General features: G+C 41.3%; 4 protein-coding genes, 1 long non-coding RNA gene and 1 pseudogene across 6 annotated transcripts; 2 read left to right on the forward strand and 4 right to left on the reverse strand.

The window, feature by feature from the left end:
• Positions 1-776: 776 nt before the first annotated feature.
• LOC116214567 lies at positions 777-1,992 on the reverse strand (annotated as a pseudogene).
• Positions 1,993-2,072: 80 nt separating this feature from the next.
• Positions 2,073-4,787, reverse strand: LOC116213220 (probable long-chain-alcohol O-fatty-acyltransferase 5). The gene has a single exon (XM_031548079.1). The coding sequence runs from the start codon at positions 4,160-4,162 to the stop codon at positions 3,134-3,136; it is 1,029 nt and encodes a 342-aa protein (XP_031403939.1). The 5' UTR covers positions 4,163-4,787; the 3' UTR covers positions 2,073-3,133.
• A 4,209-nt stretch (positions 4,788-8,996) lies between these two features.
• On the reverse strand, positions 8,997-14,381 carry LOC116214657 (fimbrin-1-like). Its single transcript, XM_031550066.1, has 15 exons — positions 14,075-14,381; positions 13,384-13,538; positions 13,120-13,290; positions 12,703-12,941; positions 12,441-12,612; positions 12,314-12,352; positions 12,148-12,216; positions 11,945-12,061; positions 11,549-11,760; positions 11,167-11,322; positions 10,741-10,940; positions 10,495-10,652; positions 10,296-10,392; positions 10,065-10,156; positions 8,997-9,733 (listed from the first exon to the last, which is right to left on the reverse strand). Exons 2-15 carry the CDS (start codon positions 13,468-13,470, stop codon positions 9,407-9,409), a joined length of 2,136 nt encoding a protein of 711 aa, XP_031405926.1. The 5' UTR covers positions 13,471-13,538; positions 14,075-14,381; the 3' UTR covers positions 8,997-9,406.
• Positions 9,571-10,508, forward strand: LOC116214658. The gene is made up of 2 exons (XR_004158298.1): positions 9,571-9,710; positions 10,082-10,508. It is a non-coding gene; the product is annotated as an uncharacterized LOC116214658 (long non-coding RNA).
• A 2,455-nt stretch (positions 14,382-16,836) lies between the features above and the next one.
• On the forward strand, positions 16,837-19,391 carry LOC116213819 (SWI/SNF-related matrix-associated actin-dependent regulator of chromatin subfamily D member 1-like). Of its 2 annotated transcripts, none has more exons than XM_031548898.1 (6): positions 16,837-17,389; positions 17,793-17,904; positions 18,001-18,172; positions 18,268-18,431; positions 18,809-18,946; positions 19,076-19,391. In XM_031548898.1, the coding sequence occupies exons 1-5, from the start codon at positions 16,974-16,976 to the stop codon at positions 18,926-18,928; spliced, it is 984 nt and encodes a 327-aa protein (XP_031404758.1). In that variant the 5' UTR covers positions 16,837-16,973; the 3' UTR covers positions 18,929-18,946; positions 19,076-19,391. The 2 variants fall into 2 exon arrangements, with proteins under 2 accessions (XP_031404758.1, XP_031404757.1); XM_031548897.1 differs by having other exon boundaries at positions 16,839-17,389; positions 18,265-18,431.
• A 161-nt stretch (positions 19,392-19,552) lies between these two features.
• Positions 19,553-24,856, reverse strand: LOC116213818 (sodium/hydrogen exchanger 4). Its single transcript, XM_031548896.1, is given in 15 exon segments — positions 19,553-20,270; positions 20,355-20,438; positions 20,549-20,611; positions 20,724-20,790; positions 20,792-20,866; positions 21,546-21,647; positions 21,740-21,840; positions 21,972-22,038; positions 22,206-22,252; positions 23,025-23,219; positions 23,329-23,375; positions 23,481-23,540; positions 23,657-23,754; positions 23,838-23,956; positions 24,592-24,856. Coding segments are annotated over 15 exon segments (1,578 nt in total). The 5' UTR covers positions 24,772-24,856; the 3' UTR covers positions 19,553-19,997.
• Between the last annotated feature and the right edge of the window lie 1,474 nt (positions 24,857-26,330).

The following is a 26,330-nucleotide window of genomic DNA, read 5'->3' on the forward strand; positions in this document are numbered from 1 at the left end:
AATTTTTTTTTCTTCCTGTGATAATCTTAAATTTTTAAAATGGCGGGGATAAGCATACAATATAATCTTCGTCATCCCCAGTGTATAATTGAATAGTGTCACTGTCTTCACGAATATCGAATACTCGAAGGGACTTTTATTTGTTTAATGTTACCGTCGTGTTGGTATGTATATGTGTTGCAGTCTGCTGGCTTCAATCCTCAACTATATGCGATTGAGAAACCCCACCACATTCACTTTGTGCTGCCATATAATCTACTTGACTTGAAGGATTTGCCAAAGCTTAATAGTATCACCCTCTTCCCGTAGATAATAATTGAAGCAACCTCAATCTATGAGTGATGCGGCAGTCTGATATTATCACTAGTGAAATTTCTCATTTTTTTTTTCCCTTCGCATGTCCCGTGCTAGCTAGGCTTTGGAATCTCATCAGTTTTATTGTTTGGAGTTGCAAGAAAATCAGACTGATCGCATCATTTTTCTTGATTGTTTTCACATTTTATTTTCATCTTTATTGGGTAGTGATTGGTCCTTCATAGATAGATCTCGGATATTAATAAACTCTGTGCAATCGACATGGATTTCATTCAAGTGGTTCGATCATTTTTTTTTGTTGAACTCATTTTTAGGTTTGAATCTTATAAATAGATACACGATTTGAAGAGCTTTATTCTTGAGTGGATCAAATTGATTCGAACTCGAATTAATCAAAACCTATTAAGCTTTCAAATATCAAGTGGTACACATCGAATCATACATCGGAAAAAACTCTTGCCAACAGCTCACGCTTAAGTGAATATTAGGAAAAAGTCTACGGGTGTTACAGAAATCTTGTTGATGAAAAATAAAATTAAAATTAAAAATTATTTTCCTGCTGGGTCTCCATGCCCCTCCATTGTATTTTTTAGTTTTTTATTTTATTTTTTTATTTGGGCTTCGGCCTCTTCTTACTTAGCGAAAAAATTATTTGTCCATTCGGTTTGGGGTCAAGAGGTGGACCAGATCCTTGCACTTCTCGACCGCCCTCACATCCGCCCACTCCTCACCAGCGGAGGGTAGAACCACTATGTGCCGGTAACCACCAGAAAAGCCACTACTATCGGCTGCGACACTGCGTGGTGGAGCTGACACCTTCTCTTCACGGGCGCCTTGATCCTGGCCTCTAGGAGGATGGACACCCCATGGAACACGGGTGACATGTTAGTACAGCAGCTCATGCATTAGGCCTGCCACGAGGAAGGCAGCGAGGACCACTGGCACAGGCGCTCCACGGACCCCAAGGACGGGCTCCGCGGCCCGCCTGAGGGGCTCATATACAGTTTGTCGCGTAGTATCAGTCACGGTGCGGTTTCCATCTCCTCTCCCAGAACTGCTGCAGTGACGAGGACAGGCAAGGCTTATCGGAGGGCGGCTCAAGCTCGATCCCAACGTGGACGGGGATCCTATTAATGGAAAACCAAAGGATATCCATGAACAGGAAGAGCATGCAGGAGTAGAGAGCCATAAACAGAGTCGGGCTCATCATGATGAGGTCCTTGTAACCGTGAACAGCGATCAGGACGGACAAGAGGAGCGTCTTGCTGCCCCGTTCATGACATGAAAATCCGTTTCGAGATTCTATGTACCTCGGTTCGTTCATCCTTAGACCTGATCTTGATGGGGAGGCAAACGAGGATCACAAAGAGGGGGAGGGTATTCTTGTGGAGGAGGGGGCCAGAGTCGAAGTCGAGGAGGAGGAGCTTGAAGTTGCCTAGCCATGTGAGGTATAAGGTGGTGAAGCTGGCAGGAAGGACGGTGGAGAGTCGGGGAGAGGGAGGAGGGCAAAGAGGCCAAAGGCAGGGATGAGGGACAGCAGCCCTGGCTTCCCCTTCCGCAGGTTTGCCGGGACGAGGTAGCAGTAAATCAAAGAGGCAATGGCCGTGAGCCACACATAAATGAAGCTTCGAGTTTGGCTACCCATTTCAGTTCACTTTCGGTAGGTAATAAGGTTCGTGTCGTCAAATTCGACAGTCTATATAGATTCGATAGAGGCTCGAATATAGTTTCGATAGAGGCTCGAAAATTAAACTAACTTTACAAACCAAATCATATTTTATATAATAGCTCTCTTAGAACAATTACATGCAGGGTATTTTTGGCTGGGGGAATGGGAATTCCACCGGAGTAGCTTAAATTAAGCTCTCTATAGTCTTTCCTATCCCACGATCAAAACAAGCTATTAAGGCTCAGAATGAGGAATTACTTTAAAAGCCGAAATACCAATAAGACCTTCCATCTTACCGAATCATTCCCGGTTCTGTTGCCTTGGCAGTTCAGACAGTGTGCAGACGGGAGTCAGACCGGAGGGAGGGAGCTGCGCTAACTGCAACGGCAGACATACTATGCCTTCGCAGACCCACTGCCACCAGAGTCTAGATCATCACGGCACCACCGCTAGCAGCTACTGGCCGTCGGCTGCACTGCATAGCAGCACTGCAGCACAGAATAGGAATCAGGATGAAGTGCTTGGAGGAGAGAACAGAGGAATGAACAGGGGAGAGGAGAGCAGTAGGTTAGTTTGATATCATTCATTTGAGCCTATACAAGACGAGAGGAATGGGCAAGAAAATAATGTAAAATGGACAGCGAAAAGAAAATTGTAAAATGGCCCCAATGGTAGTTGGGTTGGGTCGTGTCGGTGGACCCACGGATCGGTCCGCCGAGGGCTTGCATTGAATATTGTTTTCCCTTTTATTGATCCGACTCATCGGAGATGGCGCTGACAGTTCCTGACATGATTAAAACTGTTGTTACATGCTAGTAAGTACAGATCTTGCAACCCCAAGGGATTTGGCCTAATGATTAAGGTGTGTCTAAATTTGCACTCGATCCCGGATTCGAATTCCCTTGGAGCCACCAGAGCGCTTTTGGCGTGATTACCTACTCTGTGTGCTGCCGAGAGTTTACAGAGCCCCGGGGATTAGTCGGGCGAAACTTGAACACCCCAAGTTAGCCAAAAAAAAACAGTACAGACCTTGCGGTGACACGATATCAACTAAAAGCGCCAATACTACGTACATTTTTCTAGTTCATTAGAAGTCTACATGAGTGATTTTCCATTTGCACATAAAATCTAAACAGTGTTCGCAAATATTTATTTTCCATTTGGCTTTGGCGGCAAGAGCTGGACCAAAGCTTTGCACTCATCAACCGATCTGTCGACTGCCCCATTCCTCACTAGCGGCGGATAGAACCACCAGGTGGCAGTAACCACCACGAAGACCACCACCATTGGCCCCGACAATGCCGGGTGCAGCTGCCACCTGCCCTTCACGGCCACCTTGATCCCGACCTCTAGGATGACGCACATCCCATGGAACACGAAGAACCATGTGACCTCCCATGTGGGCACAGCACGGGTGATGTAGTAGAACAGCAGCTCATGCATGATGCCCGACACAAGGAAGGACGCAAGAACCGCTGGCAAGGGGGCCCACTGCACACCAAGGATTGGCTGCACAGCCCGCCTGATGGGCTTATATACAGTTTGGCGCAGACTATCGGTCACGACGAGGTTCCACCTCCTCCCCCAGAAGTCCTGCAACGACGTGGAGAGGTATGGCTCATCGGAGGGCGGTTCTAGCTCAACCCCTATGAGAATGCGGACGCCATTGACAAAAAACCCGAGGGCAATTTCGTTGAACAGGTAGAACATGCAGGAGTATAGGGCCATAAGCAGCTTCGGGCTCATGAGGTCCTTGTAACCGTGAACGGCGACCAGGACAGAGTAGAGGAGGGTCTTGGTGGCATAGTTGAGGCGTAGTTTCGTGTTCCCGCGTGCTGCAGCTGCGGCATTTGGTTTGTCATGGGGCGTGACCATGGTGGAAAGGCAGGCGAGGATCACGAAGATGGGGAGGGGCTTCTTGGGGAAGAGAGGGCCGGAGTCGAAGGCCAGTAGGAGGAGCCTGGAGTTGGCAAGCCATGTGAGACAGAAGCTGGTGAAGCCAGTGGGTATGACGGTGGAGAGTCGGAGAGGGAGGAGAGCGAAGAGGCCGAAGACCGGGACAAGGGACAGCAGCCTCGGCATCCCCTTCGGGAGTTTTGCCGGGATATAGTAGCAGTAACACAAAGAGGCGATAGCTGTGAGCCACACATGGATGAAGTTTCGAATTTCACTGTCCATTGCTGGGTCGAAGGATACAACGATCGGGGTTGTTCTGCTATGATCTCCAAGGTTTACCTTCAGGTCAGTCTTTGGATATGTCAATTTGTCGAGGGCAGCAGCATCAAACAGATATTAGCCGAAAGAGGCTGTCCATTTCTGGGTCGGAGAATACGACGTTTGGGATTGTTCTGTTGTGATCTCTGGCCGAGGTTTACCTTCCGCTTTTGAATGTGTCAATCTTGTGGACGGAAGCAGCATTAGACAGATTACAATAATCTTCGGTGCTACAGGGCATACTACTACAATAATCTTTGTGCCGGCCACGAACCAAACACATCGAAATCGACATTCTAATGCTGCGGAAACCGTGGTTATACAAAGCAGAGCGCATTGAAATATTCAAGCTGAAATTGATCGGGTCGCAGGTGGTGGTCCTGCAATGAAAAAACTTCTTATTTGCTTATTGCCTCCATGATGTCCTCGCTCGGGTAACAAGAAGATGGAGCCGCTAGCCGAGCTTTCGTACAACACCGATTATATGTATGTGGTATTCAACTTCTTTTAACAAGTGAAGCGAGTTAATTCTGCAAAGCAGTAGCTAAATTAGGACAGACCGTTAACATATAAGCCAGGTCCCATTCGTCGAATCAATGCAGATATCGGCATCAGTTATCTCCTTTTCAGGTGATTGGAATCTCAGGTTCTTCACAAGTTGAAGCCTGCATATCAAATCTCATCGATTGCCATAAGAAAGCTGAAACGGATATATATATATATATTTTTAAGGATGAATTCGGGTAAGAAATTTTGTTTAGAAGATATAAAGCTGCAGAATCTGCATAACTGCATATTTATGAAACATATACAAACTGGTGGGGTTGCAGTGCTCTGGAGTCCATAATTCTAAATTGGCATCGATATGGTTTTCTCTCGAATATTTCTTCATTGGTGACAATTTCTGATACGATCAAACTGTTTTTTTACGTATTTCGCACATTGACTATTAGGATAAGTCAAAATTAAATCGATCATTAATCTTGCTGCAACGCGATATCGTCTAGGAATAATTCATAAATTATTCATATACATTTTTATGCTTTCCTGAAAGTCTTACATTAGTGACTTGGGAAAAGAAAAAACAGAAAAGAAATGAAATGAAATTCACTTGTGTTATATCGTCTATGAATAATTCACGGCTGCCTTGATCCCGACCTCTAACCACAACGCCCATCCCATGGAACATGAAGAGCCACGTGACAACTAACGTGGATTGGTTCAAACGGTTCGGTACTTGTTCCACTTAAGTAAAGCCTTGGGTTTAAGTCCTTGTGAATGCAGAAAATCTACGCTGAAAGAGTTTTATCCTTTAATAGGCCGACCCGGCTTGACTGAATTAGTCGGGACCCAATTACATTTCCGAATACCGGAATTCCAAAAAAAAAAATCACGTGACCTCCAACGTAGGCTCCGCATGGGTAATGTAATAGTACAACATCACACGGGGAAGGATGCAGGGACCGCCAGCAGTACGGCCCATGGGACGTCGAGGATGGGCTCCATGGCCCGCCTAAGGGGCTATTGCATATAGTTTGGCGCCGAATATCGGTCATGACGAGGTTCCACCTCCTCCCCCCGGAAGTCCTGTATCCCTTTGAACTTTTTATTACGCCCTTTCAGATTCTATATCTTTGATAGCATATTTTCATAATATTTATATTCAGGTTCTTTGTCTTTTAACACTGATTTTTGATATTTTTCCATCCATTTCAATCAAGTTAGTCTTTATTGCATATACGTTTGTCCTTTTTTTCATATCGATTTATAATTTCAAAACTTTATTGTATCATATGTTCGTTGCCCAACGCTTAAATAATGATAGTGCAAATTTTCTCATTTATATAATTAACAAAACTAATTCTTGAAATTATTATATCTTTTGGTAAATGTCCCTACATTCAAAAAATACAAGAGAAGCTAATTTTCAAACAATAGTTCAATAGATCCTTGTATCCCTGGGGCTACATGAAATTCATGCATCACTTAATTTTTATTTTTATTAGAAAATTATATCTTCTTTAGTATAAATAAAAACTATAAAGATCCGATCGACAAAATAAAGTGAAAGCTATAATTTAATAAGAAGATAAATTTAATAGTTAAATTAGTATAGATAAATTTAATCATCATATACTATTTCATAATTTGTGAAATAATTTTTCTGGTAAAACAACGTAATTGGTAAAGGGATGTGGCTATTCAAAGACTTGCATTTATTTTCGATATATATACTTTTTAGTTTCAAATAGACATATGAAAAATCATTTGAACCCCTTTCTCGCTCTAAAATTTTTCTCCTCAATACTTTCATTAAGAAGTCTCCAAAGATTCTCGATGTTGTTATCCGAAAATATTAATAATCGTATTTTTATATTTCAAAATGTATGTTATCTCTTATAAAATATCTATTCGCTTATAATTTATAAATTTTTTAGGGGTTTTTACCCCAAATGCCCCATGGTTTACCGATTTTATCAGATCTATCATATGCTTTTTTTGTCAAATCTATCATATGGTTTACTTTTTGCATCAAATCTATCCTGACTTTATCTTTTTCGTCGACATCTAACGGTCGTACTGACATGGCAAGTAGAGGGATAGTGGGCCACACTTGCCACGTGGGCGCCACGTCAGCACGGCAGTTAGATGTTGATGGAAAAGATAACGCGGGGATAGATTTGATGCAAAAAGTAAACCATGTGATATATTTGACAAAAAAACATATGATAGATTTGACAAAATGGGTAAATCATTGATCATTTTAGGTAAATTCTCCAATTCTTTATGGGTCTTTAATAAAGAATATTTACGTATAATTCTCGAGTAATTCTTTCTTATGTTGTTCTTCATAGATTTTTACTTTTTTTTAGGATATCATAGGTTTCTCTCTATATTTGGAGATATTATTTGATTTTCTTTTAGTGTTTTTTTCTTATTTTTTTCCTTATACTCTTAATTATATTTTCATAGGAAATAGGAAATTGAGCGGTAAGGGCCTTAAGCCAGCAAGCACCACCGATCGACAACCTCGCCAAGGGTGGTGATGTCCTTCGACAAACCACTACTGACCCGACCTACCATTCTCTTTCGTTTTTGGATCCCGTAAAGTTTAACTTTTGAAACACAAAAAAATCAAAATATTGGAAAGGCCTTAATAAAACATTAATAGATGTTATGTCCTGTTTATACAAAAATAAATAATTTGGTCTGAAAGAAAAGATGTTTCAAATGTTTTTATCTTTTTTGGTATTTATTCCAAATAAAAATTGAAAAGAAATTAAAACTATATGTGATTTACATATAAAAAAATTAGCGATAATTATTTATTACTTTTGAGGTAAGTTTTTTACAAAGAATTAGAATTTTAAGCAATTAGACAATCTTTTTTGTTATATTGCTTTTCTATCATTTTTCTTTAGTAATGTTCACTCTTTTTGCCCTTGTTTATCATGATTTTAATTTTGCATTCGGCTAAGGATTTTGATATTAATTAATTATTGTCATGTTTTATTTTTGCATATTTTAAAATTTATTATATGTGTAATACAGTAAGAATATTAAATTACTAATGAACTTAAAATGAATATTTATTACAATTTCTTCTCAATTAAACATTAAAATTGCAAATTTTTTTCTTCTTTATGTTTCAATTAATTACTTCAAAATTCCAACAAATATACAATAGTTTGGAATTGTTCTATATTAAAATATTATACCTTCACTTCTTATATTATCCTTAATTTTTAAAGGAAAATCGACTAAATTCTAATAAAAACTTTTTAATTAACTATTTATAATTTTAGATATTATTGATTATGTTTTATTTAAATAAAAAAATTATCAATATACATTAATGGTATTAAGTAATTCATATTTATTGATTTTGTATCTTTAAATCAACCAATAAGATTATTAATGATGTTATATAATTAATTATATATTTTTCGATGAAATTTAAATTTTTATATATATTCTAGCATTTTATAATTATTACGTCTTACCACTTAATGTGCAATGCACTAGTGGATTCACCAATATAGATATATGCTTACATAAACATATATATCCACCAAACGGGGAGTTAATAGGCAAAATGGTGGCAGGGTCTGGGAATGGGCCCTTTTAACAAATTTGAAGGTGTTATGGAAATATTAAAATAATTCATTATCGATAAAAATAATAGTTTTTTATGTACTTTGTAGCATAATCTTACTTGGTACCACCATTGCACATAAGTCTTTCTTCTCCCATTGCAAAGTCGGGGAGTGCAAAGGTGCGTTGTTCTGTCCCGTTCAGCTCTGTTCAATTGTGGGGAGCGCCAACAATGGATGGGCAAATAAGCGGAAAGAGGCCTACCTTTCTTGACCCAGAATTATATGGTTCCACAGCGCCGGCAATTACAACAATCTTCGCGATGTATGCGAACTGAAAACTTCAAAATCAACATACTAATACAGGCGAAGCCCGTGGTCAACAAGGACTACCCCGAGCCAGTGGAAAAGAATGCAAAAGTATCAATCAGATTCCGAATTGTCGAGAAAAGGCAATGTTGAGCTGAAAAGGACCGCTGCGAGTTTTATGTGTGCGATTTGTTCAAAGAGCAATCAACATAGCAATTATTGTATCGAAGGATAGAGTGTAGGCAGCATGTGGTGTCCTATGTCCTTCAGCACAATAGGATCCTACCCTACGATCCCCTCAAAAGAAAACACAAGATTCTTTGAGCCTGTGAACGCTCTCAAAGACTCAGACAGGACGTGCAACACTGCCATTCTCAGACAATCAGCATTACCTGTGTAAAATCATCACCTGTGTAAAATCATCGGTGGTTAAGAGAAAAAGACGCAAGTCCAGTCTTCGTTCGATCTTCGTCATCGGCTTTCGTATGTGAGACAGTGAGACATCATGTCTCACGAATTTACAATACCCGAGGGTGCTTATTTGTTTAAGTTACAGTTGTTTTTTTCCTTCATGCCTCGCTTTACATGGGGTTCTCTCACAAACCCTCTCTTTAGAGGGACAGACTCTCGTCTCTTTACCTCATTCCTCTGGTTGCAGTGGCAAAACGGCTTATTGAAGTCGAAGGGAACTTTGCTTTCTTTACTCCATAAGAGCCCCTCTCGTCCCCCAAACAAAAGAGAAACCACTCCTGATTCACCTACAAAATTATCGAACCCTCTCCTTCCCCACATGGTCTGCCGGTGACTATTCATTCACAACCTGAGGGTCCTCATCATTCTCTAGGTGCGAAGACACAGTGGAGTCAGAAGCATTGTCATCGATGGCCAGGCTCGAGATATCACCGCAAACACTATCATCGATCGTCAAGCTCGAAACATCACCGCTGATCGATGAGATCTCGTCTTCGTCGTTTACAGAAGAGGTTGAGGATGGTTCGGAAGTAGTGATGGTACTTGTCATCGTGTCACAAGAAGGGGCCGGGGATGAGTTCCCAGCTTCTTCTTCCACTTGCTGTTGGAGACTCCAGTACATGATGCTTGCCATCAAAGTAAGGATCATCTTCTGGTTCACCTGCACAGCACGATAAAGTTTAGAAGCACCGGTCAGCAATGAGCAAAGAGTTCCATCGTTTTCCCATATCCAACCAAATCCATATCATTAGTTACTCAGTTGACTAAGCCTAGCAAAATGTCTATGGTTGTTTTAAGGTTTTTCGGCTATGCATGCGTTTCTTTTTTAATTCCACATGCAACTCCTCTTTGGTACTTTTTGGCCACAATACAAAGATTGCGACTAACTAAGCAGTTCTTTGATTGCATGAAACAACACGATGCTCGGTGAAATCGTCAAGCGGAAATTCATCAGGTAGCTGGTACTGCTTATAAAAATTTTAATTGCTTACCTCCATGATGTCCTCAGGTAACAAGAAGATGGAGCACCCGAGCTTTCGTGCAACACTGACTATGTATGTGGCATTCAACTTCTTTTCATCATCTAACAAGTAACAACATGGTGGATGCAAGTCAGTTCTGTAAATTATAAGCTCTCTGGACAGGTTAATTATAAGCAGTTACTATTCTTCAAATCAATATCGACACAAATAAAATCCAGTTCTTGTTTCGGCAGTTCATACCACTTTCACCCTTGGTAACAAGATTCCAATTGACAACTCTAGGCTCCACTGCGCTAAGAAGCTCAAGGAAGAATAACCCACTTGAGAGACTCTTATCCTGAGTTTCAACAATATCAGTGAGTTTTGATGTAAAACATGGCTGATTCTAAGTCAAGCTAAAAAAGAAAAAGAACAAAAGTTGAATACAAATGTATTTCACCTTGAAGCTCTCTATATGAGAAGTTCTTCCTGTGCTTTTCACTTTCTTATTTGCCCAGTTCAGGATATCCACATCAGTTATTTCCTTTCCACGTGAGCGGAATCTCAGGTTCTTCAGAAGTTGAAGCATATTAAATCTCATCAATTGCCATAAGAAAGCTGAAACAGATATGAAATTTGTTCAGGGGATAAGGCTACAGAATGTGCAGATAATACAAATATGAAATGTCAAGTGTAAGCAGAATACCAAGTATAAGCTTCTTGTTTCCTTGCACTATATCATTTCCACCCACATTTACGAGGGAAAACTTCAGCAGCTTTCCAATCCTTATGACTTGATTGCAATTCTCGACTTTTCTAAAAGGCATCTTTATAGGAGGTTTTGATGCGTGCTTCCAGTTTACTGATCCAGGAAAAACCTTGTCAAGCACTTCCAGGAGTATCCATCTGCATAAGAGATAATTCAAATTGAATGTAGTGATTATAACAGTGAAATTATAAGGCCATTGACCTCAACAAATACATGGCATGTAATACATTTCAAGGCTAACTGTAATGAGGGGGAGGGGTGGTCTGATGTATAAGCTCTTTTCCAGAATCAGCCTAAACAAAATTGATAAGGAACCACTTTCAAATGAGGGGGACTGGTTGTTCATTCAGATAAGAGACGTACCCGTTCCTGACATCCTCAAACACATTATTGACATAACTATCAATTCCCAGACTGTTGATCCAAAGCCGAAAGCATCTTTCTTCTCTAGATGTCAGAATATCATCTGTCATCATCTCAGCAAAGGAAATCTTCTTGCTGTCTGTTGACAGGCCATTCCTGCAAGAATAGTACAGTCATGGTCATGTTATAATACATAACAAGGTAATAGCTAGCGCCCCCCCCCCCCCCCCCCCAAAAAAAAAAAAAAGCTAGCAAAAATAAATAAATAGAAAACAATTCTAATAACACCACCTCCATAAACGTGATTTAAGTATAAAGAGTAGCAAAGCCAGCAACAAAATGAATTTAAATAAATCATAAATGTACTTGCGTGGCTCAGCACCTTTGGTGAAATATTTGAGCAACAAAAGCAAGATTCAAATTGGATGAGCCCTCAACAATATCTTTAGGAGTCAAGTATCGTTTGCAATCCATCTTCTCAGCATGATCAAGTACTAATTTTGCCCTTTCAATTAGATCCTTAGTGTCTAGGGTGGCGGGGTTGCAATGCTCTGGTGCAAGCACATTGAGCAGGTACGCATATGCCTCTCCATCCTGCATCGATATGGATTAAAAAACATGATTTATATAATGATTCAACCTATTTGACAAGACTGGAGAATAACATTTGCGACAAATATATTGAAACAACTCCATACTTATGCTCCAACTTCTAAGAATTAACCAATCCTAAGTATGAACTCCCAGAATTAGATTAAAGCATTCTAGGGGAGATTACCTTCACGTCAGAAGAAAAATTATTGACTGTTTTCTTGTACCCTGCCTTCTTAAGATGGAAATTCATCCATTTTAGTAAAACCTTCTCGGGGGCTAAACCCATAAGCTCTTCAACATCCTGTATCAGGAAGAGTAATTCAATGTTAGATAGGAAGGAGAAAAAAAATAACAAAAAGCAAAAAAAGGACAAACAAGCATACATACCTTGCTATCATCTACCAATTCAACAAGTTGAGGTGTCTTCTTTAGGTTAAGATCCGCCAACAATTGAATCTGAATTTGCCAGAGCATTGAAAAGATGATGCCAAACCACCTCACAAGCCTATTTAAGAAGTCCCACTTTATAATACATATAAGACTAGTCGCTTACCTTTATAATTTGAGAAATCAGCCCAAGCACCAGATGAGGCTGCACAAATAGAAACAGACAGCGAACCTCTTAATCCGTCCTAACACATAATCTATAATCCAGATAATAACATGTTAGACTGTCTTACCCTTCCTTCAACCAAGTCTTGTGTGCCTATGTTCACCACTGTACAGCCAATAGCCTTTGCAGAATTGAGACAAAGGGTATGATTTTCATTCCTCTCCCACAGATTAAGCACCCGCTTGGTGTTGATAGCACGGTCATCTATAGTCCCCGGAACCGCGACATTGATAAGCTTGCTGAACCAATTCCAAGACAGACATCATCACTTGCAATAAGGCCTCAACCCTAAATGATACATGGAGAAGGAAGAGTGGACTGCAGCTCACCATAGAAGAACTCCATCTTTGGCTAGATTAAACAGATCATTTGAAGCAGGGTCTATAGGAAGAAATTGCTTCAAGAACGGGTCATCTCTCAAGTATCTGTTTATATGAGCAACATAAGAGCCCTTTTCAGATTCACTAATCGTGTGCAGGAGCGTCGTCGTTGTCGCCTTGAGAAAGGATGAAGAGTTCTTTGAACCACCCAATTTTGACGTAGCTCGAGCATGCATTCTCAAATAAATCTGCCAATTCAAAATGAACACCGTATGATTCATCCGTTTGATCCATTTAAACCCAGTGGACAGCTGAAAAGCAATCTGTTCAAGCTCAATGCAAACAATATTTAAGGAGTTGCTAAAGATACATTTATTTTTTATTTTTTTAGTTCAGAAATGGAGAAGAAGATGAATATCAACTTACTTTCAGGAAGCCTTCAAAGTCGATTGCGGTGCTAAAGTCGGAATTCGAGTCCATCAAGATTCCCCTTACTTCGTCCTCAGTGAACATCTCATTGAAAGCTTTCAGTTTCACAAATACTGGCGGCAGATCTCCAACAGTCACTTTCCCGGGTTGGTTCTTGAGCGATGTATACTAGATCAAAAGGAAACAATTAGAAACAAATATTAGCTCATCAGAACTCAAGGACAATCAAAAGTAACTGACGGGCGGGGGATAAGTTCTTACTCTGGATTTGAGGCTGCGAAGTTCGACCTGGGTGAATTGGCTCTGTAGCCCGGGATCAGATACAATGACACCGACAAAGTTCGACATCTCCCTGAAGGCAGATTCAATCCGTAACAACCCTTTCTAAAATCTCCGCCTCCAACCGCAGCTAGATCCTGAAGTCGATAGATTGAAACTGTCAACCGAGAAGCATGAAAAACACCGGAATAGGGTGCATAGATCCAGAGTGAACGGTGCAGCCTATTGAATCAATCCTTGCATGTGAAACCGTTTTGTCTCTACTCTACTGATAGAATCTCCATTACTCAGACGCAAACAAATGGAAGCAATGCAACAGAGGGGGAAGACAGAAACACTCTTCCTCGAAGAGGAGACGTGTCGAAGTCAAGCGGCGCAAATCTAGAGGCACGCCACACACTCAAGCTCGCCAAACAAACACCAGAACACATTATGTCCCCCGCCATACTCGACTGAGGAACAGATTCAGACGAAGCTCGAGAGACAGGAAACCAAGAACATCAACTCCGCGCTTTCCAGAACGGAGCAAACTTGAAGCTGAAGCTTACTCAAAGCACGCAAACATTCGCATCGAGAACTGTTCGACCGATTGAGAGAAGGACTCCGACGAACGTCGAAATGCTAAAATCACGACGTCGCAGAGCAATCGTAGCATCGAAGTGAACAGACATACCTCCGAGAGAGAGGGAGAGAGACGCCCAAGGAAGAAGCTTCCTCTGAAATCAACCAGTCCGAGGTCTTCCCGGCGAGCGCGACGGAGAGAGAGAAAGAGAGACAGAGAGGCTTCGCGGAGAGAAGGATTCGAGTTTCCTTCGCGAGAGAGCAAAGTGATGATGGCGGGGGGGAGGGAAGAAGATGGAGAAGGAGGAGGGAGGGAAGGGGAGGGAAGGGAAGCAACGGTTTGTTTGGGTATGGGAGGACCGTATGAGGCCAGCAAGGAGCGAACTGTCGATATTTTCCCTCTCCCCCAAACGCTGGCCCGCAGAGTAACTGAGAAATCGGTTCACCAGCCATACTCTCGCGGGTAGTTAAACCCGACCGTACTCGCCCGGTTGGGTCGGACAGGTCATCGGCCCTCTGCCACGCCTCTACGTCGATCCAACTACTTCGTGCTCTTCTCTCCGTTTCATCAAATCTCATGTCATTGTTACCTTTGACGTACCGACTTACCAGTCGTAACGGGAGATTGACCCAAATAGGCCTCTGGGTGCCCGAAAATAACAGAATCGCCATCCCATTTTATTTTTTTAAAAAATTTGTTTTGACCAGATAATCCTATCTATCTATCAAGTTTGGTGCAGAGTCGAATTAATGTGGCATTATTATAGCGAGTAGCCAGGGATGGGCAACGAGACCAAACGCAGCTGAAAAACCGTGTCCGCGTAGGGATGCGTCATTTTTAGAACCGCATAATCGGATGTTGTTTTTTATTTGAAAACAACTATAACATGTTATAGGTACGATGTTTGACTTATTTACTCACTAACAAAAAAAAAAATGAGGACCGTAATGTTTGTAGTGATCATATATTTGTGTTAACGCTGCTTTAACGACTTATTTAATTATGCCGTGATTTCACGATTTTTTTTGTGGTACTTTAATACATTCGATGCATATAGGCCTCGAGGGAGTGAGATCTGGTTCGCGGGTTAATTTACGGTTAAGACATGAGTAATGATTTGATGGTAGCGGATATGATGCGGATAGCACTAGTGGTCTGCATTTTGCAATGTTAAGAGGAAGAATGGTTGGAGGAGAGACGTGACGCTCCCTGACAAAATCGGCGACCATAGCCGGCCACCGACCACAACCTTTTTTGGCCCAAAAATTCCAAAGTTTATGTGCATGTGCCCCGCCACGCCCATGCTAACTTTAGAGGACGACGCAAGGAATAAAAACTACCAAAAGCCTTTTTTGGCTTATCAAATATACAATGAGGAATCCTATGAGCCAATGCAAAGGAAATCATTACCAACTTTTTATTAATCTCAATAAAATCCCGATATATTCTTAGTGTATATGTCGAGATCAAATCATACTTGGGCGTCAGATTCCTCTAATGTCAGTAAGTACTTTGAGAATATTTCAAATGCCTATGTTGCAAGTACAGTTGGTTTATCGATATTGCAGTTTACCAGTGGCACTACGTGCACGATCGATGTAGTCTTTTTGTTTTTCTATTTTTTGTTGCTAGTATTGAACCACCGTGGTTGGACTGAGAATGGGCATCCATGTGCAAGTAAATTCATGGAAAGGCATGAGGATACAGCGATGTATATACATTCATTGATTGCAGTGGGCAACCCTATTCATAAATGGCTGTGTCCTGCAAAATCAATACGGCTTTATGGGAAATTTGTGAATTATGGGAGCATGTCACGTCTCCATCGTGCTCATGCAGATCTGGACACTTACGAACCATCAATTGGGAGATAGCTATAGTCTAATTCGGGTCCTCGATGCATTCTATTATATACAACACGGTACCAAAATACGAGAACAAGGGAGATAATGAGCCGATTTATTGACGGGCCTCTGGCCCATTGTTTGGGACTTGTCTCAGTTTATTGGGCCTACAGGGCCCAAGGAAGAGGCCCACACTACTGTATATAAGGGAAAACGGATTACCGGGTTGAGTGCAAAAAGGGAAAACGAAGATCGATTTAAGAAATGAAATGACGACTAACTATAAAGTCTAGTGATAATGTGAGTTACTCATCAAGCCTAACACTACCCAACTCGACCAACCACAACAAACTCGTACTTCCTTTATGTTATGAGGAAAAAAAAATGTAAAGTTAACGAGCTCGGTATCCATCTCGGTATCCGTCAAACTCCGAAGCATGGATATACGACTGAGCTGAAACCTAAACTGGACATCGACGAGTTCAATTTTTCCTAAAAGGCTACATACTAACTTTTCAAGTTAGTCTATTGACAATGTGTTCTTGTCCTGATGATAGAATAAAACCACAACCTCCAAAAGCCGGACTCAGTTCGGCCTGATTTCACAACGATCGAGGGAGTATAATGATGCGTTTGGTTTCAGAGTTAAAATAATTTTGATTTTGATTGTGGAAAATGACAAATGATTATGTAGTATGTAAAGTTAAAGTTAAAGTTAAAATTTTTGATGTCAAAAAATGTGTATTTTTATTATGTAATGTATTGGGTTAGAGTTAAAGTTAAAGTTAAAATTTTTATAATTTTAACTGTGCAACCAAACGGAGTATTAATATTCTCCGACCCGGCAGCCCATGTGTCCTAGCAGACAGATGCTTCGTGTGCGTTCGTCATTGGGCTTTCACTTTTTAAAAGTGACCAGCGGTCAGGGGAAGATTCCCTCCCAAGGACCATTTCGTCATTTTGTGGAGGATAGAGAGAGAGAGTGGGGCGGCCAGCATCTATTGAGACAGACCGGGAGGAGAGAGAAAGAGACAGATATAGAGAGAGAGAGGAACAGAGCCATTCATAGAGAGAGAAAGAGAGAGAGGAAGAGAGAGAGAGGAAGAGAGGGGGCTGTGCGTGTGGGATTGATTTGATATATGAGAGAGGGAGGAGCGTGAACAAAAATGGCGACGGACCAAGAGATATCGCAGGCGCTGCAGGCGGTGCTGAGGGAGTCGGCTGGGCCGAAGACGACCTTCAGCGACGTCGTACAGCAGCTCCAGTCCAAGCTCGGCGGCCTCGACCTCTCCCACAAGCTCGACTTCATCCGCTCCCAGATCCAGCTCCTCTTCCAGCCTCCTCCCCCTCAGCAGCATCAGCAGCAGAAGGACCACCACCACCCCTTCGCCCTCCCCCAACAAAACCCTAGTTACCACCACAACCCTTCTCCCTCCGCCTTCCACTCCTTCCCCCCCGCCCATGTCCCCGTCCCCCACCCCGTCCCCGTCTCCCTCCCTCCACAACAGCCAGCTTCCCTGGCCCCCGGCAAGCCCGATTCTCACTTTGTCAATCTCTCGCTCCCAGAGCCGGCCAAGGAGAGGTGCGACTACAATTTTCAAACCCTAATCAGTCGCGCTTTAGGTTAAATAGTCTTTCTAAATGCACGTCGCATCTGATTATTAGGATAATTGGGGAAAGACGAGAAATTTTTAGTTTGTGTAACTTAAATCTTGCATTTTTCGCATTTGGAATTGGGTGCTTGACGGTTTGAGCATGTTTGTGCCGTTATATCGGTGGGAAGCCTCTTAATTGGTATTGCGTCTGTTACTTCCTTAGCATGCGTGCTCCAATTTACTAGCTTTGGACCCTGGAAGGAATTCTTTCCAATTCCTGGAACCCGATGTTCTTTCACTGCTAGTAGTGATCTTTCTTCACTTTGTTGCTGTTTTGGCTGAGGTATGTTAGGCGCCTGAGCTGATTATGTTCGGGTGTTGTATGTGCAGTGCCCAGGTGAAAGGTAAAAGGAAAGGTGGAGCTGGGGGGCTGAACAAACTGTGCAGTGTGTCGCCCGAACTGCAGGCCATTGTCGGACAGCCCGCAATGCCGAGGACTGAGGTTCTGGATGCTATGCGCAATTTCAAACCACATCTTGTTCTTCAGCCAATCCTTTATCTGTTTTTGAGTGAGAATTAACTTGTTGGTTTCATGCAGATTGTGAAGCAGCTGTGGGCATATATAAGGAAGAACAACCTCCAAGACCCTAACAACAAGAGGAAGATCATTTGCAATGATGAACTGCGTATAGTATTTGAAACGGACTGCACTGACATGTTCAAGATGAACAAGTTGCTAGCTAAACACATCAGCCCCCTTGAGCCTACGAGTATGCATTTAGATCTATAATGGGTTGACTGAGTGCATGGTCCATGCATTATTTGACAATTTATTGATGAGAAGGTATTGATTTACTTACAGAAGAGTCTCAATTGAAGAAGCAGAAGGTAGGTGCGGAATCTACAGATGATCCTTCTGTTCAAATATCTGAGGCACTTGCAAGTTTTTTTGGGGTTAGCGAGAGGGAGATGCCTCGTTCAGATATTACCAAGCGTATCTGGGAGTACATAAATGTGAATCAACTTCAGGTAGTTGGCTGACTTATTCTGAAATTTCTTTCTTTCTCCGAGTCGGGTAAAAGCGGTGTTGTGCAAGAAAACATATAGGAACCAGGGATTTGCTCCATGGACATGCTAATTGAACAAGTCATATTGATAGTAGGACTTTCACTGGCCATGAAGAGGGATTTGAAAACCAAACGCGGCCAGTATTTTCATCTTGATAAGAAGCAAAATACTCTGGTAGTAGTGCCAAAGACATGATTTATATGGAGCATGTATGCCCATACTTGATTATTGTGGACTTAGAAACCTTGATTATTGTGAACTTCTGAACCTGACAAAAAGGTAACAGAATAATGACATTATCTAATATCTTCGTTTGTTCTGTTGTTTAAACACATCAGGATCCACGAACAATGATGATCCTCTGTGATGCAAAGCTGCAGGAGATTTTTGGATGTGAGAGCATTCGTGCTTTAGACATTCCAGGAGTTCTTGGGCGCCACCTAGTAGGAAGAACGTGACGGTTGCCATGTTGGCTGGTTAGTTAATATCTGAGTTGCTCCGTCATGGTTCTTTCATAATGTTTTTACTGTTTCATAATATGTTGCAATCTTGCAACTAACACACCTGTCTTTCTTGCTGATGGCTGTGTCCTGTGGTTCTTACAGACGAGCAAAGTCTGCTCTCCGTGGAAGTCTAGTCGGAGTAGTATATATAAGTCTGTAGCGTTTGATTGCTTAGGAGTCTGGGGTTCTCTCAGCTTAAGCCAAGCATTTGTGTACAGGGATGGGAAGTTTGTTTAAAACGATGTCCGATTAGGGTAATGTTTCTGACATGGCAACTTAGGTTAGATCTCTCTACGTGGGAATTTCTAACCCTTGTAAAGTGCAGGCAAATCAGAAGAAACATGGAATGTAATCTATCTCTTATTTTAAGTCGATCCCGTAATGAAAGTCTTTTTACTTAATTGAAAGTTTTACTTAATCGCTCCATCTTGGAATTCCGTTTAGCGTGAACGAATGATTCTTGGGACCATGGTATTATTGGTGCACGTGCCATATTTAGCGATCCTTAAATACCGATTGTGCTGGTCGGTCGATAATTGAACGCTCCTCGATGCTTCCAGATGGTTTTAGCCAAGATCCTTTTGCAAAATTGTTCTTGCTAAAGCTCTTGAATGTGATTAGCTCAGACTCCAAGTCCATATCCAGTAACATGGAATAATTACATTGGTGAAGATACGCTAACTAGTCCGAACAAAAAACAGCAAAACCAAACGAACAGATAAAAAGTATCCACAGAGCGTTACTGACTGCGACTTCTTCAGCCGTACATTTTCCTAGATCTTGTTAGAGCAGCTCTGACTTTGCATAGCATTTGGCTGGACCAAATAGCTGTGGGATCCACACACTGAAGATATTAGTAGTCTAACATACTTTTAAGAGTCCTCACCGTTGAAGCCGGCTTGAACAGCTCCAAACTGTACCCAGCCGAGTATCATAGCTTCAGCCAACAGCATGTAACGCAGCCTCAGCCTATTCTTATCATGGCTCGAGTGACCTACTCTTTCCCATGTAGAGCGGACTACAGCTACCGGTTGCTGTTGGACCCTCCAAAGATGGGCCTCATGTAGGTATCATCGAACTTCCTCCAGTATGAGTGAATGGTGTGAACCGGTCTCTCTATCAACATGGAGAGGCTGTCTTTAGCGCGGAGGAGGTTGGTGGTTGCGGACTCCTGCGTAGACAGCAGAGGCAGTGTCTGGTCGTCCTTCGAGATTGTGGGTTCCCGAGATAGCCGATTGTTGGCTCCTCCATGCGGAAGCAGGTGGCGTATCAGTGGCTTTGTCAGGAAACCAAAAACCTGCAACCACAAACAAATCACTCTGTGCTGAAGCTCCGCCGAAGCAAAAATCTATAAAAGCTAAAACAAGATACCCTTTCATACCAGTGTCGTGAAGAGCACAACTATGTTTGTATTCGTTATCATCGTCGCATTTACTCCATCCCACGTAACTCCTGAGTGCGTAAACTGCACAAGCCAAGAGAAACGGATAGCACATTCAACTACATATTATGCTGAGTAGATACTTTTCTCGTTACATGGATTATGAGCACATTAGTATCAAACACATCACCCACCTGTTTAAAAGCTAATGCAATAGAAACCGCACCTCGCATGAGCCCAGCCCACCAAATTATGACCTAAACAGAATTGTTAGAGAGAAAACTATACTGGATCAACCTGAGTATGTAATGCTTCCTAGCTTCTTGGAATTACTTCCCTCTCCACAAAAATGGGGGGAAAATTACTTGCCTGATGTTTGAAAGTGATTGAGGACAGCCTGTCAGCACGTCTATTGATGTAATTGGAAAAGACAGAGAGGGAAAACGAAAGCAGCACGACCAAGTAGTATCAAGAAGATTATGATGCCGTAAATGCCAATGGAAGTCCCGAAACTGCACCAAAACGCACAACTGCATGAGAGAGATGAGGAGTTGCTGTGAACCCAAAATATAAAGCTATATTTTCCGACTTCTTTTCCTGTCCACCTTGATCAGATGTATATAATGCACCTTGCAGAACATAGGGCAAGCCCCTCATTGTCCTCCATAATATTAGGACAGACTACTGCATATTCTTAGCTTAACCAATCTCAGACCTTGAAGACAATTCACACCCAGAGTACTTTATCTAGACCTTTTTTGAAATAATTTATCTTTTGTAAACAAAAGCAGGGAAGTATCCTAGTCACATGTAAATTAGTGATGCAATTCATCCTAAATCAAACAAGTGCCCAGGAATCTCGTGTAACCTTTTGCAAGAGCAATTATGCCTAAACGTCCGTATAGAGGACTGGATTTGTAAAATGGCATAGGCCTCACATCCATGCAGACTTTGGGAATGTGCTAATGCATGGACATGAAAAATGCAGGCAATCAGCCCATCTACGCTCTTAGAAACAGGCAGTCCTATGAATTAACCTACCTCCAATAAAATCATGCAGCCAACACACGTAGGAGAATGTAAAGCGTATCAAAGTGCATATCTAGTGCAGAAGACACCTCAACGCACAATCACTACTTTGACTGACAGCATTTCTTTCTATTAGTAGATCGCAAACAGTCTGGATCATACCTTAACGTCGACATCTTCCACTTCTCAAGGTCAAGAGCATCCATTCCAACATAAAGAAAGATGAATGTTTCTGCAACGAACGACATCATTGAAAAGACATGCCTGCAGAAGTCAACGTGAGCTAATAGATACCAAGCCACCAGGAAATATTACTCTATCTAGAATAAGTGATCTCGTGAAACACTGATGACTACCTGGTTGTGACTCTTGAATGCTCAGTCACATTATGCCATGCATAGTGCGACATGAGAATCCCACAGAAGAAAACAGTGAGAATTCCGCTTAACTCCAGCAACTGCAAAGAGAAGTGAAACTTAAAATTTGATTGTTTAGAGCATACAAACAAAAAGAAAGAGCAAACTACTGCTGCTTGGAGACAAAAAAAAGGAAACTGGAGCTCTTTTGGACTGCACAGCATGCCATTACCTCAGCCAACATGTAGGATAAATATGCCATCAGGACCATCAGCGCAATCTCCCTGACACTGGAATGTCTGCACGCAAGCGAATGAGGATGCTAAGCTGCTATATCAATCCACATGTGTAACAGACTCTCCGAATAAGTGTGTCCAGAATTACACCACGCATTTGTTTGAATTGTTTTTCCTTCGAATATTTTTTTGCAGAAACAGATATGCCTTCATAAATCATGGAACCTTACCTTCCAAAGTATAAGGTTTTCAGAAAATACGATGTCAAAAGTCCAGTCTGCATACAAACCAAAACCATTGATAAGGTGTCCTGTTGTCAGAATATCGACAGAAATAAGAAATCAAATGTTGACAATCATAAACTGGGTCTCTTCGGATGCCTTGTTAATCTATTCCTCTTGACTCAATGCATATTGTAGCCACCAGAAGTCACGCCATAAATTTGACTAGCTTGTAAGGCTTCTGATAAGTATTCAGTTCCACACAAAACAAAAGTATGAATGTTACTAGCAGCCATGCTCTTATAATCTAGGTGACAAACTAGGACAATTCTACAGAAATGGGTAGATGGCAGTCCCACTTGATTTGAGAAACAAGCCACATAAAGTACTTAGAAGCATTCAAGTTACTAGTTCTCTGAGCTCAAGAATGTTTTAGGATAACAGATAGAACCAATAGATCTTGCAGCCATCTGCAAGGGCATAAGCCTCATAAATTCAACAACAATAAGATAGAAGACTGGCTCAATCTGCGCATCTCAAAATGCTCGTCTGTAAACCACAGTGAGGGTAGTCATACAATCCATATATTTTAAATGAGTTTCTGTAGATAAGGACCACAATGAACTTCATCCCCATAAATTACTTGGGCACAGCAGAAAAGCTGCAGTAAACTGTCACTTGCTAAGCAAGAAGCATCGTCTCAAAAAATTAATATCACAGCAATTAACACTATGGTCCTATAAGAAACCCAAAAAGAACCAGCTGATAACTTGTAGCACTCTGCTTTATTCTTTAACCCTGATGTCCATGCAAACACTTGGAACTTACTGCAATTCCTAGAGCAGTGCTAGTGGAGAACAAGTAGCAAAAGTCTCCAATGATATGAAGAGCTGTCTGGCTGTCAAGTCTGGAAACATCAAGCTTTTGAACAGCATTGAACAAAACAACAGATGTTGCATCATTCACCACTCCTTCTCCAAAAACTAGGCTGTACAGCAGAGGTGTCTCATCTTGGTGGAGAACCTGCATGTGGATATAAAATCTTACAGACACCATCTGCGAGAAGAACATCTGTATAACCATCTGTGAGAAGAACATCTGTATAGATTGGCAGTGACGCTAGAAAACTAACCTGCAGCGTGCACACTGTATCAGTTGAAGAAAAGATGGTGCCAATGGCTAGACCACACAAAAGGAATTGCAGAAAACATTACCAACTGAACTAGGTAAGACACAACCTGAGAAACTCCCAGAAAGGGGTAAAGAAAAAGAAAAATATGTCACCCAGATAATCCCGCACTGTCAGTCCATCAAAGCTTAGTTTTGGGAAAAGCCACCAGCTACCTAGGCCGAGGAAAAACAGAAAACTTTTAGCTGAGTCCCATCTGAAGACTATCACAGTTAGCTCAGCAATACAACGAACTGACCAGACAAAAATAAATTACAGTAATCAAAATTACCAGCTGTGATAACGAAGACAGAAATAAAAACACCAACCACGCCAAAAAGCATAATCGTGAAGAAATTCTGGAAGAACTGCTTCTTCTTGACTTGAAATCTGAAGCAAATGAATCAAGTAATTCTCAATCAATTTTGATGATACTGATTCAAGGTATGCTAGAGTAAGAAGACTGTTCTCACCCGGCATTAAATATTATAGGTGGAAGGAGATACATGAAGAATAGTTCCTCATTAAATCTTAGTATGTGAGAGCTTTTTCCCTTGCTCCCTAACAGGATCAGTATTCCACTAAGGCATCCCTGCACGACGAGCAACCAAATTAAACCGAACCGCTGCATCAACTAGATAGAAACACCTCCTACTGCTGCTTGTTGATTATCAAGGTATTCTTGTTGGGAACAACGCTACTCCATATAGAATCCGTGATCTTGCAAAACAGAACTTGTATTCCAAGCCTGACGACACTCAAGTCCAGGACTAACTCTAATCAAGAAAGGGCAACTCAAAAGACGGGACAACTTCAGTTTCCATATCTCCCAGGCTGACCTCAAGATTAATTGACAGCTCTCAACTCAACTTTTAATTCAGTAAATCATAATAGAACAAAGAAAAGCCTTTGAATGCGAAGACGGGTGATCTACACCGAAAACGAACGAAAAGCTACGGAACAGTTTGCATTTCTTAACTCATGCATAGTACTTTATTGGGCTGCAGGGAATGCGGCAAATAAAGCAGAGCTCGAGCAAGAGACGATGATATATCATCAGGTCATCCACTGATACATTTGGGCACATGGATCCACATTCCATTCAGCTTAAACAAAATGTAAGCAAAGCATGGCTATGGAAGACAGGGAGTGAGTATATTTGGAAACGGTGAGCAGGCCAGAACCACCGAGAGCGGAGACACTTCGGAGGGAGTGCGGTATACTAACCACCAAGATGGCGGTGATGGACTCGTTAACCCATCGGTTCTCCTCGAGCAGGTGGCCGATGACCAAGCAGAGGCACAGGATCGCTACGAGCACCGTGATCGGCACCACCTGCGGGTGATCGCCTCCGAGATTGCGCACTAACTCGTTAAACGCCATTGTTCCCTCAATCCAAGCAGTCATTCTTCCGGCATTTGTACGGACACATAGACGGGACAGAGAGAGAGAGCAGGGCACTGAGCTGAAGAAGCAGAGAGAGAGAGAGAGAAGGGAGCTTCACCCGGGAAACGGGGGTTGGAGTGTTTGCATGCAGTGCTGACACGTGTGAGCCGATACTCTGGGCCTTCACACGTGTCAAGCTCATTACAGAGCGTGCATGATTCATTCACTCTCCTCGTTTGGCATGCAGGAATCATCATTCCGACGGGCCGGAATGACGATCACACGGAATAGGCATTCCAGCCCTTTCTTTAGGCTTCCATTCCAGCGCATCAGAACGGGGTGGGCATTCACAGAGTGAGATTTTTAAGTCGAAATTAACAATTACCGTTAATATTGTCCATGTCGTCCTTCAATTTCACTCTAATCACACAATTACCTAAAACCTAACCCTCGACAAAAATGATTGTCTCGCTCGCTTGCTCACTCGCTTTGCTCTCCGTTATTGTGCGGCCAATTATCTCAAGAACCACTATCGCAGACCGGCCGTTGCAGCTAACATTTTATTGCTCCCAAGAGGCACAAGAATGATGAACTGAGTTTTCAAAATAGTCCTGCAACATTGAATAATGAGTTCTTGTCGTGTTTTCTAAGGTTAATTATATCATTAGTTTCATTTAAATATTATCTTGACTATTATACAAACTAATGTGTTAATTTTTTTTTAAAAAAAGTTTCTTTTGACACGCGGCACCGTGCGTCTTGTGCCCTTGGTTATATATATTCTTGAAACACTAATAGTGCGTTTGGTTTCAGAGTTAAAGTAACTTTGATTTTGATTGTGAAAAATGACAAATGATTGTGTAGTGTGTTGAGTTAAAGTTAAAGTTCAAATTTTTGACTTAGAAAATTTGTATTTTTGTTGTGTCGTATGTTGAGTTAAAGTTAAAATTAAAATTTTTGTGATTTTAACTGCGAAACCAAACGGAGCATGAAATTCTTCTTTTCAAAAAAAAAAAGAGAAAAAGAATCTTCTTCTTATATTTTCTTAATTAATTAGCTTTATGATTACTATTCTACCTAGGAAATTGAGATTTTTTGAAAAATTTAGGTTTTTTTTGTTATTTACCCTATTCTATAACACTTAATATAATTTACTTATGAGGTAAGTAAATTTACTTACCTATCTCGTAAAGTAAGTACCTACTAGGGTATTGCCGCGTAATGCTACAGTTAGAATAATTTTTCGAAAATTGTTAATTTGTCATAATAGTTTGTGTAGTAATTAATATATAATATAACTGAAATTAATGACAAAACTACTCATGTTAAAATTATGAACACTTGGTTCATAATAAATGCTCCAAATTTTTCAAAGATTGTACTAATTAATATTTCATATGATATAAAAACTAAAATATAGTTTCGAGCGAGCTCGATCCATTAAGGGATAAACGTCTCCTGATCGTGAATTTATCCAATCACATGACTGGCACCCGCTGCCTTACCTAAGGATAATAAGCGCCAAACACCTAAAACCAACCAACATTGATAAAAAAAAATATTTCAATTAGTCACCAATC

Source organism: Punica granatum, chromosome 7, assembly GCF_007655135.1.
Source record: "Punica granatum isolate Tunisia-2019 chromosome 7, ASM765513v2, whole genome shotgun sequence".
Taxonomy (NCBI): domain Eukaryota; kingdom Viridiplantae; phylum Streptophyta; class Magnoliopsida; order Myrtales; family Lythraceae; genus Punica; species Punica granatum.

Excerpts from the sequence above, each read along its gene's own strand:
- LOC116213220 (XM_031548079.1), bottom strand. The coding sequence starts at position 4,162 with ATGGACAGTGAAATTCGAAACTTCATCCATGTGTGGCTCACAGCTATC.
- LOC116214657 (XM_031550066.1), bottom strand. The coding sequence starts at position 13,470 with ATGTCGAACTTTGTCGGTGTCATTGTATCTGATCCCGGGCTACAGAGC. Across the intron at positions 13,291-13,383 it reads TTCGCAGCCTCAAATCCAGA|TATACATCGCTCAAGAACCA; the intron begins GTAAGAACTTAT and ends CTTTTGATCTAG. Across the intron at positions 12,613-12,702 it reads AAAGATGGAGTTCTTCTATG|CAAGCTTATCAATGTCGCGG; the intron begins GTGAGCTGCAGT and ends GAATTGGTTCAG.
- LOC116213819 (XM_031548897.1), top strand. The coding sequence starts at position 16,974 with ATGGCGACGGACCAAGAGATATCGCAGGCGCTGCAGGCGGTGCTGAGG. Across the intron at positions 17,390-17,792 it reads CCAGAGCCGGCCAAGGAGAG|TGCCCAGGTGAAAGGTAAAA; the intron begins GTGCGACTACAA and ends TTGTATGTGCAG. Across the intron at positions 18,173-18,264 it reads CAGCCCCCTTGAGCCTACGA|AAGAGTCTCAATTGAAGAAG; the intron begins GTATGCATTTAG and ends ATTTACTTACAG.